This window comes from Malus sylvestris, chromosome 5 (genome assembly GCF_916048215.2).
Source record: "Malus sylvestris chromosome 5, drMalSylv7.2, whole genome shotgun sequence".
Lineage (NCBI taxonomy): Eukaryota > Viridiplantae > Streptophyta > Magnoliopsida > Rosales > Rosaceae > Malus > Malus sylvestris.
The window spans coordinates 20,488,334-20,506,948 of record NC_062264.1 but is presented as its reverse complement, the minus strand read 5'-3'; the positions used below and the strand labels follow the sequence as shown (position 1 = coordinate 20,506,948).

The window sequence follows — 18,615 nt, the reverse complement described above, 5'->3', positions numbered from 1 at the left end:
ATATGAATCTTATTATTTTAAAATAGAGTATTAAGTTACAAAATTATTGTTTTTATTATGTAAAATTTGGTATTTCTGGTGTCCACATTTGAGTATTGAGGAGTAGTGGGGAAACTTTACTAAACTGTGATACAGCTTCAATGTGTCAATTTTTTTAAATGTTGAATGAAACTGTTGATTTGTTTGTTTTGGCCTTCAAACAAGATACTTTACAATCGTTGCATTTCGAATGCATCAAAACAAATGTGGATCTGAAATTCAAATCCTAGATCCAAATACAAACCATGTTTGAAGGCGTTTATTGTAATACAATTTTACAGTTGCTTCTGTTTGATTATAACGTTTACTGATGTTCGTTTTTTGATTTTTGATGTGTTTTCTTATGTCAAGTTTTTTCCTTGGGTGTAGGCTCTAATATAGACCACTAAGGCTTTGCAGATTGATTCTCTGGCAGAGTTCCTCTGTGGGTGCTCCTAAGCAGAAATGGATGGCAGAAGAAGAATCAGCCCTTAAAGCTGGAGTTATTAAACATGGTGCAGGAAAATGGCGGACCATACTTAAACATCCAGAATTTAGTGGTGTTCTGTATACTCGTTCAAATGTAGATCTTAAGGTAAGGTTTCTTTTAACACTATTTACTTGTTATCATAATACTCATGATGTTAGATATGAAGTTCACTGATGCTTTTATCAATTTTTACATTATTTTGTATCTATCGTGGGTAGGATAAGTGGAGAAATATGAGTGTCATGGCAAATGGATGGGGCTTTCGAGAGAAGGCTAAGAAAACACTTAGAACTCTATGGCTCTCAGTAATGTTGCTCAAAGCGATGATGAAAACATGGAAGCTAAGCCTATTTCAATTTCCAGTGGGACCCAGCAGATTTCTGGTCCCAGAAAATCTATTGTGAGGTTAGACAGTTTTCTTGACTTTCGAATTCATTGCCATTCTCATACTTAAATATTGCCCATCTGAAATATTCTGTTCAGTTTTGAGACAAATAAGTCTTGTGCGATTCAGCAGGTTGATTTGTTTGTTAATGTTATTCATGACATTTTGAAGGGTTTAGATTGGTTAGCTGTGTGAGATTAGTGACTTCATTTTAAAATTGGAGGACTGATTGAACTATATGAAGATATAAAAAATGGAATGGACCCAGCATTGCATCTCTCTTGTTAACATGTAGGAGATTTTGTTTGTTATACTCATTAAGATTAAGAAGTTCACTAGTTGAGTTCTCTTTTAAAATTTTTCATAATTTGAAATGCTAAATAATGGGGACAAGTAATCTTATATGTTAATTTGTAGTTTACTGTGGACTAATTATATTTTGTGGTAAACAAGTTCACTAGTTGAGTTCTCTTTTTAAATTTTTTGTAAACTGATTAAGGTAAATATATTTTGTGGTCTAATAAACGTTGTGTCCTATATATTTAGCTTTATGGTCTTTTGGTGTTAGATTATGTGCTTTTTGTGGAACAAACAATTAAAGACTTCTTAATGTGTATGGAGTTGTTATTTTCATGCACTTACAAACAAGTTGGATTTAAAGGGTCAGAATTGTTGCATGCAATGTGGTTTTTGATTGTTGTTCGGTAATTAATCAAATGATGTGCACATACATAAAAAGGTTAGGTTTTCCGAGGTTTGTCATCATATTGGAATGGGTACTCCAAAAACAAGGATCATATGGGAATATGCTGCATGCCTAGCAGTATATAACACTTCTAAAATACTTGGGATTTGTTCAAACTAAAGTATTCTTAGATGAGGGTGGTTGGCTTAGTTGTGTTTTTTGGAGTACTAGAAAGTTCAATAATGGGGCCAAAGGGGTATGGGTGATCAAACTGCCACTTTGGGTGTGGGAGCATATGTTCACCTTAACTGGAGCTACACGTGCCACATGATAATAATAATTTTTAATAACTGTCAACTTACGCTCTACATGAAGGGAACACATTTTCATAGGTGATTGGCAACTTCATACTTGTTCTGATTGAAATTCCCTTACATGGTAATTTCCAGATTTAATTAATGAGGTTTAGAAGATAACTAATTAAACAGTCTTGCTGGTTTTTTTATCCTAGATTTTCTCTGATTTAATCATTCGAGATCTGATTGATCACTTGATAAATTGCACTTTTCTATGGCCCATGTAGTGCCTTTTGCCTCGGTTCTGGCAATCTGGTCACTGCTTAACATTCCATTTGTACGAGTGCAGGTAGATTCTTCTCTTATGCTCTCTAAATTCAATAAAAATAGTTTTGCGTGATGTATTTCCTGTAAATCTCCCGAACTTTTTCTTTATTTGAATAAAATCGGTATCTGGACATCTTGAATTAAAAATAATTTTACGTTTTGAGTCATACATTATCTTCCTTTTAGGTTTTTGGCTCAAAATTAGGATGATGCAATAAATTAGGTTTCTGTTACCTATTTGGTTTTGGTGTCCTATTTGGGTTTGGTTTTGACTTCTTAGTTAGTTTCCTTGGTGGAGAGATTTTGTTAATTACCTATTTGATTAGGATTTGAATTTATTTCCTATTAGGATTCTTATTGTAACCTAAGTCCTATGCACTATAAATAGGACCTTAGGGTTAGTGTATTTAGTGTGGCTCATTTGTTTGGCGAATTTGGTGAGAGTCAATTTGTGAGTTTGTGAGTTAGAGAGCAATTTGGGAGAATGTTCTCCGTTAGTTTTGGGTTCTCTACTCGTTTGGTTTAGGGTTTGTAATTTGTGGGATTTGGGTTGTGAGAGTTTAAACACTCTTTTGTAATCTCCATTTGTTTAGTGAAATTCCTCGCTGTGCTTTGCTCGTGGACGTAGGCTTTATGCCGAACCACGTAAATCTCTTGTGTTAGTTTGAGATTGTTTGTTTTAGCTTTCACCTACGACGTTGATATTGGTACTTTGTTAGAATTCGCTTCCGTTTGCGCATAAAAGTACAACACTTCCTTGGTTTTCCTGCTTTTCTCGGTCCACCTTTCCTCTTTATACCTAGTTGTCTCCCTCCCCTTCGTGTTTTCATTGTTGGATTTGGTGAGAAGGCCAAAAAACAAAGTTGGGAGAGAACACAGTGCTCTTGCTTTGGGGTGAAGGATGCAGAGGTCCAAATCGGTATTTTTCTTTTCCATGAATTCGATTCTCTCTTTCCTTCTATTGCCTACCCCAATTCTCCTCCTCCCCCCCCTTATTGGATTTTCTATTACGGTTTAGGGCTTTAAGATAAGCATTTCAGTCCAATCTCAGCTTCTGTACCGGTTCCATGATATAGGTTTAACGGGGGCTTAACCTGCTGGTTTCTGATACAATCGGTTTATTCTTATGTTTTTAACTTGTTTCGTGGTCCCATTTTTCATGTTGACACCTATAATTGGATTTATTTTTTACATGGTAGTACAATGATTTACTGAGATTTTCACCTTAGTTTTTCTTAGATTTGGTAGATAAAAAAAAGGGCTTTATATTGACGGTTTATTGTTCCCCAAACTTTGAATGCAGTGAAGATATTGGTGATTTTTTTTTTTTTTTTTGTCAAAAGAAGATATTGGTGATTGAATTGTGTAAAATTCTAATTTATTCCATGTATTAAAGGTTTATCGAAATCATCATATGTGAGCCACCCATATCTTCTTATTTGATACCATACTCTACCAAACCAACTTTTACATATGTAAATGAAGCATTATGAAATGATTTATGATTCACAGCTTCAAGAGAGTTTGGCTATGGCTTGAGAATCTTTGATCACATTGGACAAAAAATGGAAAAGTAATGTCATATTCTGCTTATAAATATGATTTATATTTGGTTTTCTCTGATATTAAATATGGATATTGATGAAAATATTTACAATGTAAAAGTAGTGTTGATGGAAATCAAGAAAATATTGATATCGGCGGAAGTTGGATGGAAATTTTGAACGAAGTGTACTGTGTAAGAAAAAAAAACAGCCTTTTTATCTAATGCTGATTCTTGCTAGAAGGAGAAATATCGAGGATATTATGATACTTAATGCTTGCTGGTACTTGGATATATAATTTACTTAGTCTACAATACCGTCTTGTTCATGTGCTTCAATTGGGATTTTCATTTAAAAAAAAAGAAAGGACACTAGTTGAAGCCATGATATTCCTCAAGAGATGTTAACCCTGGAATTGAATATGATTAGAGTTGTTGGAGTTTGATCTTATTTCTAGTTTGGGTTTTTGTTTTGATAGGTAAAGCGCAGATGCAGGTGCACCTACTCCAGCGTTTTATGAAAAAAGAAGAAATCCTTTTGAGGGGAGACAATGGCGTCTCCTTTTGAGGGAAGACATGGCGTCCCTAAAATTTGACAATGATGAGGCTATCCTGATGAAAGCCCAAATTGATTTGGAGCTTGCGAAGATGAGGACTATGACCCCCGAAGAAGCTGCTTTAGCTGCTGCTCAAGCAGTGAAAGATGAAGAAGCTGCCATTGCTGAAGCCGAAGAGGCAGCCAGGGAGGCTGAGGCTGCTGAAGCTGATGCAGAAGCAGCACAAGCTTTTGCAGATGCAGCTATGAAGACACTAAAGGAAGAAATGCTGCGAAGATGGTAAAGTTCACATAGCATATTATCTTTTTTACAGTGAATTTATTGTCTTGTCTTGAGTTGAAATGCTTAAGTTGTGAGTTTATAATCTTGGCTTGAGTTTATGCTTGCTTTTGGCAAAAAGACAAGGCTTTTTAGCCAAAATGGTCCCTAAAATTTACATAACTCATCACTTTGGTTCCTGAGATTTGAAATCAATAGAAGTGGTCCTAGAGTTTGTCCACCGTCAATCATTTTGGTCATTCCTTGAAAAATTATGTTAAATAAGGACCAAATGACAAAAATACCCTCAATTTAATAAACAATGGGCATTTTGGTCATTCCATGAAAAATTATGTTAAATAAGGACCAAATGACAAAAATATGCTCAATTTAATAAACAATGGGCCAAAATGATTTGACAAAATTTGAGGGTATTTTTGTCATTTTATCTTTATTTAATGGAGATTTTTCAAGCAATGACCAAAATGATTGGTGGTGGACAAACTCAGGGACCACCTCTATTGATTTCAAATCTTAGGGACCAAATTGAGGAGTTACGCAAATTTCAGGAACAATTTTGGATAAAAAGCCAATAGACGGTAATTATTCTCCACAATTGAAAATTGCGTGTGCAACCTGGGCCGAATGCAAGATAACATGATGACTATACATTACTTGGTTTTTCTTTTTCCCCTGAATTCAACATCTGCTTGGTTCTCTCTCTCAACCAATTCAGTCTCCTTCCTTGCACAAAACCTCTCTCTTCGTAACTGCACTCCAACCAACAAAGATATTGTGTATTTGTAGATGCTTGTAATATATATGTGTGTGTGTGAAGCGCGTAATGTAACTTTGTTGTTGGACTCGAGTATGTATCTGGCTGTCGTTCTAGTTCAGCATTTATTTTTTTGTTTAATGATTATAATGAAGCCACACATGCCCACAACATTTTCTCTCCATCGTTATTAGTCTAAACAGGGTTTACGGTAATTGGATTGTAACTTTGTCTCATTATCTCTACCAAGCTTTTGAATTTGATTTTACTTTCCTGTCAATATATGCCAGATGAATCGTCCCTGATTGAAGTTCGAAACATGAAAGAGCAATGAACCAGAAGTTTCTTGGGACCGGCGCATGTTTCATTGTAATTGTAAATTATGTTATCAAATTCACCTACACAGAGATGGGTGATTTGTATTTTGATTAGTTTCATTGTAGGAAGGTAGGTATTGAGACCCGTCTGGTTCATGGCAGTTGTTCATTTCCTTTTGCAAACCATAAATCTGCATTGTAACGCAGAAAATTAGGACTCACAGTGGGATAGAAAAGTTTTTTGTAATTGTCTTGTTATTTTTTCTTTACCTTGTTTTTCTTGGCCTTAAAGAAAGGAGGAGGCGGCTATCACTTTTATCTTCGAAGGTGACTCTTGCGCCGCCCTGCTCTCCGCCCGTTTAGAGCGGGGTCTTCCCTACTAACTCGAGGGCTTAGGGCATGCTGTCATTGGTTGGGTTAGTTCATTCATATAGCAACAAGATGTATATGCTTCTGGATCGTAGTGTTTAGTCTGATTCAATGATATAGTTTTTGCCCCCACCGTTTTGAGCTTATATTTATGTTATTATGACGATTGCCGGCAATACAGTTGGAATATCGCAACGGTTCCGAATACTGACCTTAGTTTTTCTCCCGACAACAAAGACAGAGACTACAATTTAAAAATTTTCAAAATTCTTTGTTAAAAAAACAAGAAATTCAAAATTCTAATTTTACGGATTTCTCCCCAAGGAACTCAAAATTCCAATTGAATATCATATTAAAATGGCGAATAAATTTTTTTTTGTTTTGTTTTTTTGGTTGACAACTGGGCATGGCCCTGAAAGAAAAAGAAAGATTACAATACAAGATCACGACGAGGTCATGAAACTTCAGCTATATCTGCAATTGGTAACCAATGACAAGAATGAGGAGCTTGCTCAGAAAACTCTGAACCTAAACTGCATGACAAACCTAAATGAGCCAAATCATTAGCAACAAAATTCTTTTTACGATAGATATGATGAATTTCACCAAACCAGTGTTGGTGCATAAGGGTGCAACAATTCAATACTAAACTTCCTAGGGGGGTGATTATCCACTTTTGCATTTGAAATTGCAAGAGCAAAATCTGATTCTACCATAATCTTCTTAATTTCATTATTCCATGCAAGTTGCAACCCAATAAAAAGAGTAAACTGTCGGTTTACCCCCTGAACTTTCACCTCACTTTCGATTTCCCCCCTGAACTTTTCCATTGGAAAATTAAGGACTCAAACTAATTTTTTTAGCCAATTTGCCCCCTACCGTTAGCTTTTCATATATTCCATCCATATTTCCGTTAAGTGAGACCATGTGCACAACATGTGAGGGTAGTTAAGTTATTTCACTCTTAAAAATGATTAAAAACTGAAAATAATAAAAAAAGCAAAACTTTCCCTCTATTTTTTCCCGCTAATTCCTATCCTCGATTTTATTTTTCCCTCTCATTCCTACGCATGAGAAATGACATATGGTGTTATTGTCTACCATTTTTATTTTCTCTAACAAATTAATAATTTGACAAATGCTAATGGTGCTATTGTCTCCAAAGCAGTGCATTAATATAAGAAACCCTAGTCTTTTTTATGGACATGTTTCTTATATTAATGCACTTCTTTGGAGACAATAACACCATGAGCATTTGTCAAATTATTAATTTGTTAGAGAAAATAAAAATGGTAGTACATGCTTCAAAAAAAAGATTAACTTAGGTACTTATGAAGACAATAACACCATATGTTATTTCTCATGCATAGGAATGAGAGGGAAAATTAAAATTGAGGATATGAATTAGCGGGAAAAAATAGGGGGAAAATTATTATTATTATTTATTTTCAGTTTTTAATCATTTTTAAATTGAAATGACTTAACTATCCTCACATGTTATGCACATGGTCTCACTTAACGGAAATATGGATGGAATATATGAAAAACTAACGGTAGGGGGCAAATTGGCTAAAAAAATTAGTTTGAGTCCTTAATTTTCCAATAGAAAAGTTCAGGGGGGAAATCGAAAGTGAGGTGAAAGTTCAGGGGGTAAACCGATAGTTTACCCCAATAAAAACACCCAAAACTTTATCACATAGAATCTCACCTCAACCAAGATGGGCACAAAAACCAGAAACCCATGCCCTCGACGAGCTTCTAAGGACGCCATCAGCACCATTGAAGTTGGCCTCCCCCTTGCGACATCAACATTAAGCTTTACCCAACCCTTAGGAGGAGGTTCCCAATGAAGAAAAGCATGTGTTCAAAGGGATTTTACTAAAGAAATCATATTTGCCAGAATCCAATATTTCAAATGGGTAATGATCATAGATTTGGGATCATTAAGGGGAGAAAAATCTTGTTCAAAAATATTTTTGTTTCGCCAGTGCCATAGAGCCAACAGGTAATGCAAAAAATAAGTCTCCATTCCAAATTATCCAAGACTAATATTTTGAAAGAGAGATTATTTTGGAACCAATTAGTAGTACATGCATTAGTAAAAAATTGATCAGGAACAAGGAAACTTCTCCAAACTTTAGCAGCAAAGGAGCAGTCTCTAAAGACGTGAATAATTGATTCAAAATCACCATCACATCTGCCACATGAAGGATTGTCCAACTCGTTGAACATTGGTCAATAATTTGTCCAGCAACACAAGCCAAAGAAAAGAGAGCACTTTAAGGGGAAGATGCAACTCCCAGATAAAACTCTATTGCCGCTTAGTATTCATAGTAGCGTCTAAGTCCATCACATCGGTAGACTTCAAAGAAAAGTTACCATCACTAGTTAGTTTCCATATACACTTGTCTGTCGAGTCACCAATGCTATAGATATGAAATGTAGCAAACGTCAGCATAGTTGGCGAAGAGAAAAATTTAGAAGAGGCCCACAATTTGACCAATAGTCAGTCCAAAATTAGAGTAAAAAAATTTCAGAATCCAGTGCACTACATTCTTTCTACACTAATATATTTTTTTCGTATTTAGACCCAGTAATTATGTCTCAAATAAAAAATAAAAGATAGAGACGAAACACCCACCACCCCAGCCTTCTTTCAGATTGAGTTCTTGCAGCGAGCAAACGAAAGCAAACTCCTTCTCCTCTCCGCTCCTCTCCGACCTTGAATCTGAATTCCTCCCGTTGCTGTTGTCGTTGTTCCTATTCATATTCAGGTAACACTAAAAAGATGAAGTCTTTCCCTTTGTTTCCAACCCTTAAATCTAAAATTATTCAATTCCAATCGTTTTCTCTTACGTTCAAGTATTCTTTTGAATTAAATTATTGATCTTGGTCATTTTATTCTGTTGAATTTTGGTTCGTGGGCTTCTTGCAATATCCAAATTGTGAAACGGGGTCGTTTTTTACTTGGGAATCATGTTCTGCGAATGGGTTGGTTATGGTAATTGGTAAGTTTATTGCCTGATGCTTTTAAGGTTTGACCTCAGCTTCTGTTTCTGACAATGGATGAAGATTTAAGCGATAAGGAATCGTTGTTGGCTCGAATTCATCAGCTCGAAAATGGTGTGTGCTAATTTTATTGTGTCATCAATCTCCAATTTATGTTGTTGTTGTTGTTGGTTTTGTTTTTCTTTCTTTTAAATAGAATTGGTCTGGCTATTCATTATGCTACGCTAATTCGGAAGTTGGTTTTGTGCGGTCCTGTATATTGCAAACACATAAGTTGCGCTTCTGTATATACCGTGTTGTTCAGTTTGTGACCCTGAGTTGGATTTTGGTGTCTAATCTATACTAACATGAAAGATAATATATGTGGATTATAATGTTGTGCAGAGCGTGATGAATTGCGCAAAGACATTGAACAACTGTGTATGCAACAAGCTGGTCCAAGCTACCTTGTTGTGGCCACTAAGATGCATTTTCAAAGGTATAACTTCCGTCCCCAGTCAATACGATCAAGTTGTTTTCCAGTCTTTATAGTGGAGGCGGGGAAGGGAAAATTTGTCACCCATGGCCCCTGGGGTGCTACGATGAAGAAAACTATAAATGTGTTTTGCATTAAAATTTAATGTCATATTAGGACAGCTGGCTTGGAGCAGGAAATTGAAAACTTGAAAAAGAAGCTAGCTGCTTGCACCAGAGATAATGTGAATCTTCAAGAAGAGCTTTCGGAGGCTTACAGAATCAAAGTGAGACCTTTAACTTTCTTCCCTTGATAGTGTAACTGCTTATGAAAGCTAACATGTGTGCTTTGTACCTTCAGGGCCAGTTGGCTGATCTGCATGGTGCAGAGGTTGCAAAGGTCTCTCTTACACGAACGCTCTTTTACATCTCAATAATGAATGCAAATTAATTTCATGGTGGCGTTCTTGGGTCTTATATATTGAATTTGTTTGCCTAGAATGTGGAAGCAGAAAAGCAGCTTAAATTTTTCCAGGGCTGTGTGGCTGCAGCTTTTGCTGAACGAGATCATTCAATAATGGAGGTTAGGGCAGCTGTCCTTTATTTTAAGCTTATTTTCTGCATGTATGGCACTTATTAAGTACTTTTTTGCTTGGGGTATTTATGAAAATCAAAGTTTTAAATATGTTATGTGGCTTATCACAGGCTGAGAAGGCTAAGGAAAAAGAGGAGCTCATGTCAAACAAATTATGTGATATAGAGAAGAGGTATCTATTAGCCACTGACGAATAGAGAATTGATTAGAAGCAGCAAATGTTAGAAAAGAAAACCAGAATAATATCTCTCCCAGAAATGTTATACTTTTACTTTCTTTAATCTTGGCTTTCTGTATCCTATATGTTGGGCATCTACTTGTCATTGCAGGAACTTGTGGTTAGGCATTTTCGTTATTTCCATAATTGTTTTGAGCTATAAAGCCAAGATGAAATTCTGATGCAAGTGAAAGCATACTTCTTTCATGATGATGTGCATCTTTTTTGTGATACAGGTTCGAAGAACAAACTGCAGATTGTTCTGAACAGAAGAAACTTAATGATAAACTGAAAAGTGATTTAGCAATGCAAGAAGAGAAGATTGAAGCTTTCAAGAAGGTGATCCTGGGTTCCCTCCCTTTCACTTTCTTCTTCCTCCCTCCCTTATGTTATCCATGTTACCTATATAATGTTCAAATCATCAAGCATGGTGACTTTCTGAATGCGTGCTTGTGAATCATGAAGAAACATCTGATGTATGTTCGTAAGGATGTAAAGATGTTACTTGGCGAATCAGATACTAGCATTTAATTGCACTTTCAGTCCCAAACAATCAGGAAGTTATCTTTCCACTAATATTTAGCAAATAGAAAGCATATTGCATGGTTTTTTGGAGACGTGTGTGCGCTCAAGGTATAGCTAGAACTATGTTAACATTGACCATTGTTCTTCAGTTTTATTCTTTTCCTTTTGTCCTATTTCACTTAGTTTGTTTTGAGAAAGATTTGGCATGGTTCTTATGGAGATATTATGTTCATAACAGGTAATCGATAAATTTTATGAGATCAGGCAGCAAAGCCCTGAGGGATGTGAGAGTACAAGTTGGGACAGAAAATGTGCATGCCTTTTGCATGATCCTGCAGAATGGTGGAGTTTCAATGATGCTTCAACATCTAAATATATTGTAAGTTTGCATAACCCTCTACTTTTCATTCTCGTGAAGGGGTAAATGGGTAACGATATCAAACATTATAAATTCATGATAACCTAAGTTTGAGTTACTGGAGACAGTAGATCTAAAGGATTAATTTAAGAATTGCCAAATATTAAACATCTCTTTGCTGAGGAAATAAAAACATTAGCAACCATATTCGACAAGTATAGATTGACTGTTCTCTCTGAGAACCTTGTGAATCAAATAGAATATTGTCGTCTTGTTTAGTTTTCCAGATTGAATTGACATCGTGCTTGCATTTGAAAACTTTTGCCTAATTTATTAAAAAAAAATTGCGGTTGTCACTAGATTAAGATTTTATGTCCCGTATGCAACTTGAGTAACTTATCCTCAGACAGAGTGCATTAGAGGAAGAGCTCGAGAGGACAAGGAAATCTGTAGATAATCTTCAAAACAGGCTACGGATGGTAAGCAACTTGCTTCGTACTTAATAGCTTTGCATTGCACACTAATTTTTATGGTCTATTTTCCAAAAATTGATCTTCTTGTGGCATGTAGGGCTTGGAAATTGAAAATCATTTAAAGAGGAGAGTTGGTGAATTGGAAAAGAAAAAGGTAATTTCTTGCTTGAAAAAATTAAACCGAAAATCATTTAGTTCAATCTCAATTTCTTTCTCTCTCAAAAAAAAAAAAAAAAGAATTATAAAAAAAAAATCTCAATTTCATTCTTACTGTAAATCTGGTGGGCTTACATGCAGATCCTTACAGATAAAATGATAAAACATGAGATTGCAGAATTGCATCATTACCATTCTCAGCATAGAGTTCTCATCATGAATTTACTCAACGAGGGAAAGGCTAGTATCAAATCAGTAATTGATGCTATAGAGGAAAATAGTAGGCAAATTTATGCAACCAGACTCGAAAGGCATAAAACTACTGATGCTGACCCCCAATTGGTATCCAAGGTTTGTTCACTGCACCCTAATAGAGGAAACTGCTTACTATCTCAGTGATGTTTGACAATAGACATCTTTGTGGACTTTCATTGGAATTAGTGCTTCCTTTTTTCTGATTGACTCCAAGCCAAGCACTGCTTGAAAGAGTTTTTTTTCTTTGTGGTTGGTGAACTCAAAAGAAGTTCTGAGGATGTAATTGATCTAATTTTCCACCTACATTTTGTCACTCGTGATATCTTCCATACTGATTGCAGAATAGTGGTCCTGACTCATCAGAGTTTGTGGCAGTTAGAGGAAACGATTACTCTGAAGCCCTTGCACAGGCATTGCAAGACAAGGTCTTTTGGTTTATCTTTTTTTTGAAATCTGATAGTTCCTAATTTGCAGTTGCTCTTTCTTTAACCATAAATATTTTTCAGGTGTCAACGTTATTACTTCTTTCACAGCAGGAAGAAAGATATTTACTTGACAGAAATGTGAATGCAGCTCTTGAAAGAAAAATAGAAGAGCTTCACAGAAACTTACTGCAGGTAGCTTCTTTGAAGTGCCATCTGTCAGATTACTTGTTTCTCTCCAGTCATCTGAATGTAACTAAACCGATCTGCTCATTAGCTCAGTGATGTTGTATGCAATTTCCTGGTAACTCATTAAATTTTTTGTGAAAGACTGCACTATAGGTACTGTGTTATGCGGAGCTAACAAATTGTGAAATTTCATGTGGATGTTTGTAATATACTTGTGTGTTAACTGTAAACTTTGTTGTTAATTTGACCACTCACTCTAATATGGGATCTTCATTTCATACTAGACAAACATTATCTATTGGTGTTATCACTATGCCACATAATGTTCAAGCATTTCAATGGTGACCTCCAGATACTTCCATCTTATTGTGTAGTTTGATATTTCATTATTTGCATGAATATTTTTGGTTCACAGATGAATTTCCTTGTTCGATGCGACCTTAAAAGTTTTGTACAATTTTTGGATTCACTGATGAACTGTCCAATTATTTCTTTTTGGTTCAGGTTACCAATGAAAAAGTAAAAGCTCTAATGGAGTTTGCACAATTGAAGCAGGATTATCATCAGCTTAAAGAGTCAGATTTCTGCCTTACTTTTAGAAATGTTGGCATTATAGATGTGTTGTTAATTTTTCCTTTGTTTGAGGGTAACTTTCTTCGTTGCCTTTTAGTGATTTTTTGCTTAACTTACTGAAAGTACTATCAATGATCATGTGCAGGAGAATTGGTCAAGAGAGAAATAGAGAAAATTTGCGTGCAGAAATTGGGGATAGGAAAGTAATTACTCATGAAAGGGATGGAAGGCTAAAAAGTTTGTTGAAGAAAACGTACTTGAGTCGTTGGGTTGGTAATGTAGACTTTAGGGGACGTGAAGCTGCAAGTGGCCTAAATGTCGAGGGGAATCTATCTGGCAAGAGGTCCGATAGCATGGAGTTTGCCAGGTTTGTGAATATATTTTGGGTAAATTTGAGTTGAATGATACATACTGTAGATGTGTGTTCTTGACATGCATCACCGTTGATTTAGCCACTGACATGATAGTAGATATGACATCAAATTCCTTTTTCTTCCACATTTTTTGTCTCCTCAGAATGAAAATTGAAATAGCAACACTTCAAGAAAGCATGGGAAGTATGGAGCATCTGACTACTACAGTTCACAGGCTTCGTCTATCCCTTTCAAAGGTCTGATGGAAGTTTATGATGTTTTTGTTTTTTATATGGCGAACTTTCACTCTTAATTATTTAGTTAATCACTAGCATTGAAACACTGTTCATCAAAAGCTAGTCTGTTTAGCGGGTTTGCATTGGTCTACCATATGAAATTAATGTGTTTAGTGTTTGTGCTTAACCTACTTTATAGGTCAAAGAGTCGGTGACTTCTGGAAGTACAACATTTGCTAGCCTATCAGAAACTATCAATGACATTATTAACGAGGCAAAACTAGTGAAGACTGCACTTAGCAGCTCCCTACCGATTAGTTGGTCAGCAGATGAAGACGTTGAATTCAATGGTCAGAGCATCCGCAATGAGCCTGGTCATGCTTATTGGGAGCCCAGCCATGAGAAGATAGATTCTGTTTATGCTGCTGGACTTGAGATGGTGGAGCTCCTAATACTTGCAGCACAAATATTGAAAGACAACATGAACAAAAATGGTTCTCAACCGAAACAGGAGTGATCTACTTTAACTTCAGTTATGGTTCATCATGACGGGTTAGACGCCAAAGCATAACTGTTACCTTTGAACAGATTCATGCTAACGAGAGAGTCGGATACAGTGACGATTCTTCAAGAAGTAGAAAATTAAACTCAGTCGTTGAGGGCCAAAAACAGGTTCATGCAGCATCTTGTCATTGTACATTTGTAACCGGTTGCATTGTAAATCTGATTTCCTTTTGAGTGATTAGGGATTTCAGTACTCCTGTGAACACACATGGATGTATTCATCTGTTGCTCATGTACAGTATGGGTGTAGCAATAGCTGAACCAAGATTTATGGCAGAATGGTATGGATGCCTTTACATATTAACCAATATCTTCATCAATGTCTTACAACGGTAGCCGCCAGTTTCAATCTTTACCGGGAGTGAGTTAACCGGCCTGGGTGATTGACAGGAAAGTTGCGTCAGTGTCTTGTTACTTCTGGAGCTCTCATATGATATGAACTCCAGAGACGTAAAAGTTATGGAATCGTTCTGTTTTGCAGATGAATCATAATTGACCCGTGTTGAAAATTTTGTTTTTGGGATTTAAATGAGATATTTTTCATGTGTTAGACTGCGATTTGTTGTTAAAAGAGGAATAACTCTATACGTAAGGAGTCGAGCAGTGTTCTTTTGAAGCACGTGTTAAAGTAGAAAGAAACTGAAAAATAGCGACGACAAATGTTTTAAAATGCTGCAGTAAAAACCGTCAAAGCAAACCGTTCATACCCGAATACATTCAATCTCGCGATACATCCGAGTGCCCATGAATAATGATCAAGAAACAAAACAAGACATACCAACGACATAAATGGTGGAAGTCACACAAGGAGAAAGAGATGGTGATCATGATTCAGCAGCAATCTCCATATGAGTGGCTTGCTCAGTCATTGTAAGCTTTTCGTGTTCGTTCTCGAGCTGGCTGTAATTTCCTTTCTCCTTGAAGAGTTGGATGTGGTGGTGTTTGCAGTAGAGCTTTCCTTCATGTGCAATGTAATTGGATGGGCTTATGGTGCAACCTCCATGGCTGCATTTGAAGCAACTCTTGTGGTATGGAGTCCCGTTGACGGAAACCTTTGGAGTAACATTAATTTAATAATTTAAGATTTTGTTCAAAAGGGTTTGAATGCAATCAATGGAAGAAAATTTGAGCTTTCATATAATGGTAGCAAAAAATTACGTAGGTTTTGTACCTTCTCAATTGGATAAACAGTTTTCTCACAGCCCACACATTTATCTCTGGTACCGGCAAACAAGTTTGAGACTGACTTGGCATTCTGCAAGAGTCAGATTTAATTCTTATTAGCAACACACTTTAGTCCTTGACATAAATTCTTTGTGTATGACGTTAGTTCTTTACTTTTTTAGGGCATGAATTAATACAGTCTGTAATGCATCCATAACATGTCGGCATGTTTTGTTGGCAATAATAATGGTATCGACACTTATCAATGACATATCAAAAATACGTTTTTTAATATACAAAGAAGGGGTGTCTGTCCCATAACTGGAGTATACAGTGAGGAGTTGTATTCTGAACCTTCAATTTTATCTCACTTGGCAAAAGAGATTTTTTACCTCATTTTCCGTAGAAGGTCTTGCTGGCTTTACGACTTTTGGTGTTCCTGAAACAAAATTAACAAAGTTTTGTTTTTTTTTAGGTTCCTTAAGAGTAAAAATTCCCAGCAAAAAGAGGTACAAGATAAAAGAGTTTAACAGAGGTAATTGTTTTTGAGATTTTACCTTCAAAACTCTTGTCCAGGCTGCCAGTTCGCTTGAAGAGTTGATCATAGTGAGGCCTGCAGTAGAGAACCCCCTCAAATGAACAATAGTTGATGAGCTGCAAATGAAACAAAGAAAAAAAAAAAGAGAATATTACTGAATTTTCCTTATAATTCAACAGGATTTTCGCTTCGAATTTGAGCAAAACCATGTAATTCCAGGTATTTTAATCGAAGCACATGTTGGCAATAAAAGTAAAAGTGAAGAATAATCGTTGATTAGAGCTCTTGATCTAATTGTATTTTTCGTATCAACATTGTATGAAGTCTTAGGTTTGAACTCCACAGAATGTTGATTAGAAAAGAAAGGAAAACGTGAAAAGGAGCGAGAGATGGCATACAATACGTGCATGCATGGAATTAACACAAGGAGCAACAGTTCATGTAAAAGTTAATTTTGTACCTTGAGGGTACTCTTGCAGTGGTGGCATCGGAAGCAGGCCTTGTGGTAAATTCTGGAATCGGCGGCCAACCGATCAACCAGATACACAGTCTTTTCGCAGGCTGTACACTTTTGCGTGGTGCTTGCAAAGCTTGCCATGGCCTCCGGCTTCCAACCCACAACCTCAACTCACCACCACCAACCCTTTGAAATGAAGACCAAGTGAGAGAAAAGTGAGAGAGGGAGAGAGAGCCTGCAGCACCCTAGCTTTCGTTGTCCTTAACCAGTTTTTTGTTTTCCTTAATCCTTCTATGTTTTCACTCCCCTAGTTATTTATTGGAAACTGGAGAGGGGGAGGGAGATGAAAAGTTGTGGGTGGGAGGGAGTTGCGGGCGACTCCTAAGCAAAATTTGTAGATAAACGGATGGCTGTGGCCATTTGGCAATCATGCTGTCCGAACTTAAAGCAATTCCATTCCATCCAATATCCTTTCTAGCATTTTCCTTTATATATGTTTTACTATGTCTGCTTTTTTTTCGAGATTAATTTTACCATTTTTAGTAGTTTTGCGGAGAAAATATTGCCAGGCTACATTTCTTTTTGTAAATTCTCTTTTCAGCTTCTTGTGTTAATTATGTTTACGATTCTTCAATATTATTTCATGATCTTTTATTTTATTTTATCAAACAATAGATTTGTTAGATTAGATATTAGATTAGAGAGTTGACGGCGTTCGAACCATGCCATAGTGCAAGGACAACACTTCTATCCACTACTATGGTAGGGTCACTTGCTATATCATTTGATGATTCAAATTCATCTAGTCATTTGACTTTTTATCCAATAATAGATGAACCATGTTCCTCAATTAAACAATGTAATCATGACAACATAATCGAACAGTTAAACGAATTTTGATTTGGTTGATTTTCGGTAGAGATGATTTTTTAAAAATGACAGAAAATAAACGTTTCACATCATCAAATAATATTATTGAATCTTAAAAATAAAGGAGAAGGTAACCATTATTTATCTATTCTTTATCAACTTCATTTCAATCTCACTTCTCTCCGTAAAATTCAAATTCCACATCTTAACACTATGAACTTGATTGAGTGTCTGAATTCTATCAAATCCGTCAAAGAGGTGTTAAAATGCTAATGTCAAAGACAAAAACAGTGTTCACCCAAAAAAAAAAGAAGACAAACAGTAGGGTGATGGGCCTAAAAGTACTCGATTGCTAGAATTTCATCATGATGTTAGTTGTGACATAATTGGGGGAGTCGATTTCTAATCAACTAACATCATAGCCTCTACACAAATTCTTAAAACAGATAATTTCTTTAAATATCCGTACACAAATTTCATAAAAGACTTAACTTACAAATTTCACATGCAAGAAAGTGAGTCGAATTCGCTCCTCTACTCTGCTGGATTAGCCTCATTGGATGCCGCAACCCATGCCGTTAGGCGGGGCGGACGGGGACCATCGAAGAAGTGCCTCGAATTCAAAATTGTAAACTTTATTTATGTTGAAGAATGTGAAAACCCAACTTAACATATCCAACCAAATCAAATACAACTTATATTGAATGGTTCCACTGCAAATTGCATCACCGTCTTCGTGATAGTGACGCATCTGCAGGTCAAACCAAACATTTGAAGGTTAGATCCCAAATCCACGGGCATATCACATGAAGAGTAGACAAAAGAGAACCAATCCTTTGTCAGGCTAATTAACTATTTGCACGTTCCAATCATCAGTAGAGGGCATTTGGTCTAGTGGTATGATTCTCGCTTTGGGTGCGAGAGGTCCCGAGTTCGATTCTCGGAATGCCCCTTTTTGTGTTACCTGTGGCTATTCTTTTTCCATGGAACATTACTCTTCTTGATTTGGTTGCGAAAGATGAAGAGTTGAGTACTTGGATGTCATTGATAAGGCTTGGTGCACCGTATAATTCTTGCTTCCGACTACTTGAGGCTCTTTCAGGAAATGCCCTACCTCAAACATTTAGATTTTACCACACCTGCACTTCAACACAAGATGTTAAGTTTAGTTTTCCGAACACGTTTTGG

General features: G+C 36.2%; 2 protein-coding genes, 1 non-coding gene and 1 pseudogene across 5 annotated transcripts; 3 read left to right on the top strand and 1 right to left on the bottom strand.

Annotated features, from left to right (window-relative positions):
* Positions 1-415: 415 nt before the first annotated feature.
* Positions 416-6,151, top strand: LOC126622628 (telomere repeat-binding factor 1-like; annotated as a pseudogene).
* Positions 6,152-8,616: 2,465 nt separating this feature from the next.
* On the top strand, positions 8,617-14,702 carry LOC126621791 (E3 ubiquitin-protein ligase BRE1-like 2). Of its 3 annotated transcripts, none has more exons than XM_050290377.1 (18): positions 8,617-8,794; positions 9,068-9,143; positions 9,414-9,507; positions 9,666-9,769; positions 9,844-9,882; positions 9,982-10,065; positions 10,188-10,249; positions 10,531-10,633; positions 11,058-11,198; positions 11,588-11,656; positions 11,748-11,804; positions 11,948-12,157; positions 12,403-12,486; positions 12,568-12,678; positions 13,177-13,247; positions 13,391-13,612; positions 13,762-13,855; positions 14,034-14,702. In XM_050290377.1, the coding sequence occupies exons 2-18, from the start codon at positions 9,141-9,143 to the stop codon at positions 14,349-14,351; spliced, it is 1,866 nt and encodes a 621-aa protein (XP_050146334.1). In that variant the 5' UTR covers positions 8,617-8,794; positions 9,068-9,140; the 3' UTR covers positions 14,352-14,702. The 3 variants fall into 3 exon arrangements, with proteins under 3 accessions (XP_050146334.1, XP_050146333.1, XP_050146332.1); XM_050290376.1 differs by having other exon boundaries at positions 9,661-9,769; XM_050290375.1 differs by having other exon boundaries at positions 9,034-9,143; positions 9,661-9,769.
* Positions 14,703-15,045: 343 nt separating this feature from the next.
* On the bottom strand, positions 15,046-16,858 carry LOC126621793 (LIM domain-containing protein WLIM1-like). Its single transcript, XM_050290378.1, has 5 exons — positions 16,561-16,858; positions 16,120-16,216; positions 15,955-16,001; positions 15,570-15,653; positions 15,046-15,450 (listed from the first exon to the last, which is right to left on the bottom strand). The coding sequence occupies exons 1-5, from the start codon at positions 16,696-16,698 to the stop codon at positions 15,223-15,225; spliced, it is 594 nt and encodes a 197-aa protein (XP_050146335.1). The 5' UTR covers positions 16,699-16,858; the 3' UTR covers positions 15,046-15,222.
* Positions 16,859-18,307: 1,449 nt separating this feature from the next.
* On the top strand, positions 18,308-18,379 carry TRNAP-UGG (transfer RNA proline (anticodon UGG)). Its single transcript has one exon. It is a non-coding gene; the product is annotated as a tRNA-Pro (tRNA).
* The last annotated feature ends 236 nt before the right edge of the window (positions 18,380-18,615 follow it).

Coding starts and splice junctions, on each gene's coding strand:
- LOC126621791 (XM_050290376.1), top strand. CDS start 9,083: ATGGATGAAGATTTAAGCGATAAGGAATCGTTGTTGGCTCGAATTCAT. Junction 12,487..12,567: donor CACAGGCATTGCAAGACAAG/GTCTTTTGGTTT, acceptor AATATTTTTCAG/GTGTCAACGTTATTACTTCT. Junction 12,679..13,176: donor TTCACAGAAACTTACTGCAG/GTAGCTTCTTTG, acceptor TTTTTGGTTCAG/GTTACCAATGAAAAAGTAAA.
- LOC126621793 (XM_050290378.1), bottom strand. CDS start 16,698: ATGGCAAGCTTTGCAAGCACCACGCAAAAGTGTACAGCCTGCGAAAAG. Junction 16,217..16,560: donor ACTGCAAGAGTACCCTCAAG/GTACAAAATTAA, acceptor TTTCATTTGCAG/CTCATCAACTATTGTTCATT. Junction 15,654..15,954: donor GACCTTCTACGGAAAATGAG/GTAAAAAATCTC, acceptor TGACTCTTGCAG/AATGCCAAGTCAGTCTCAAA.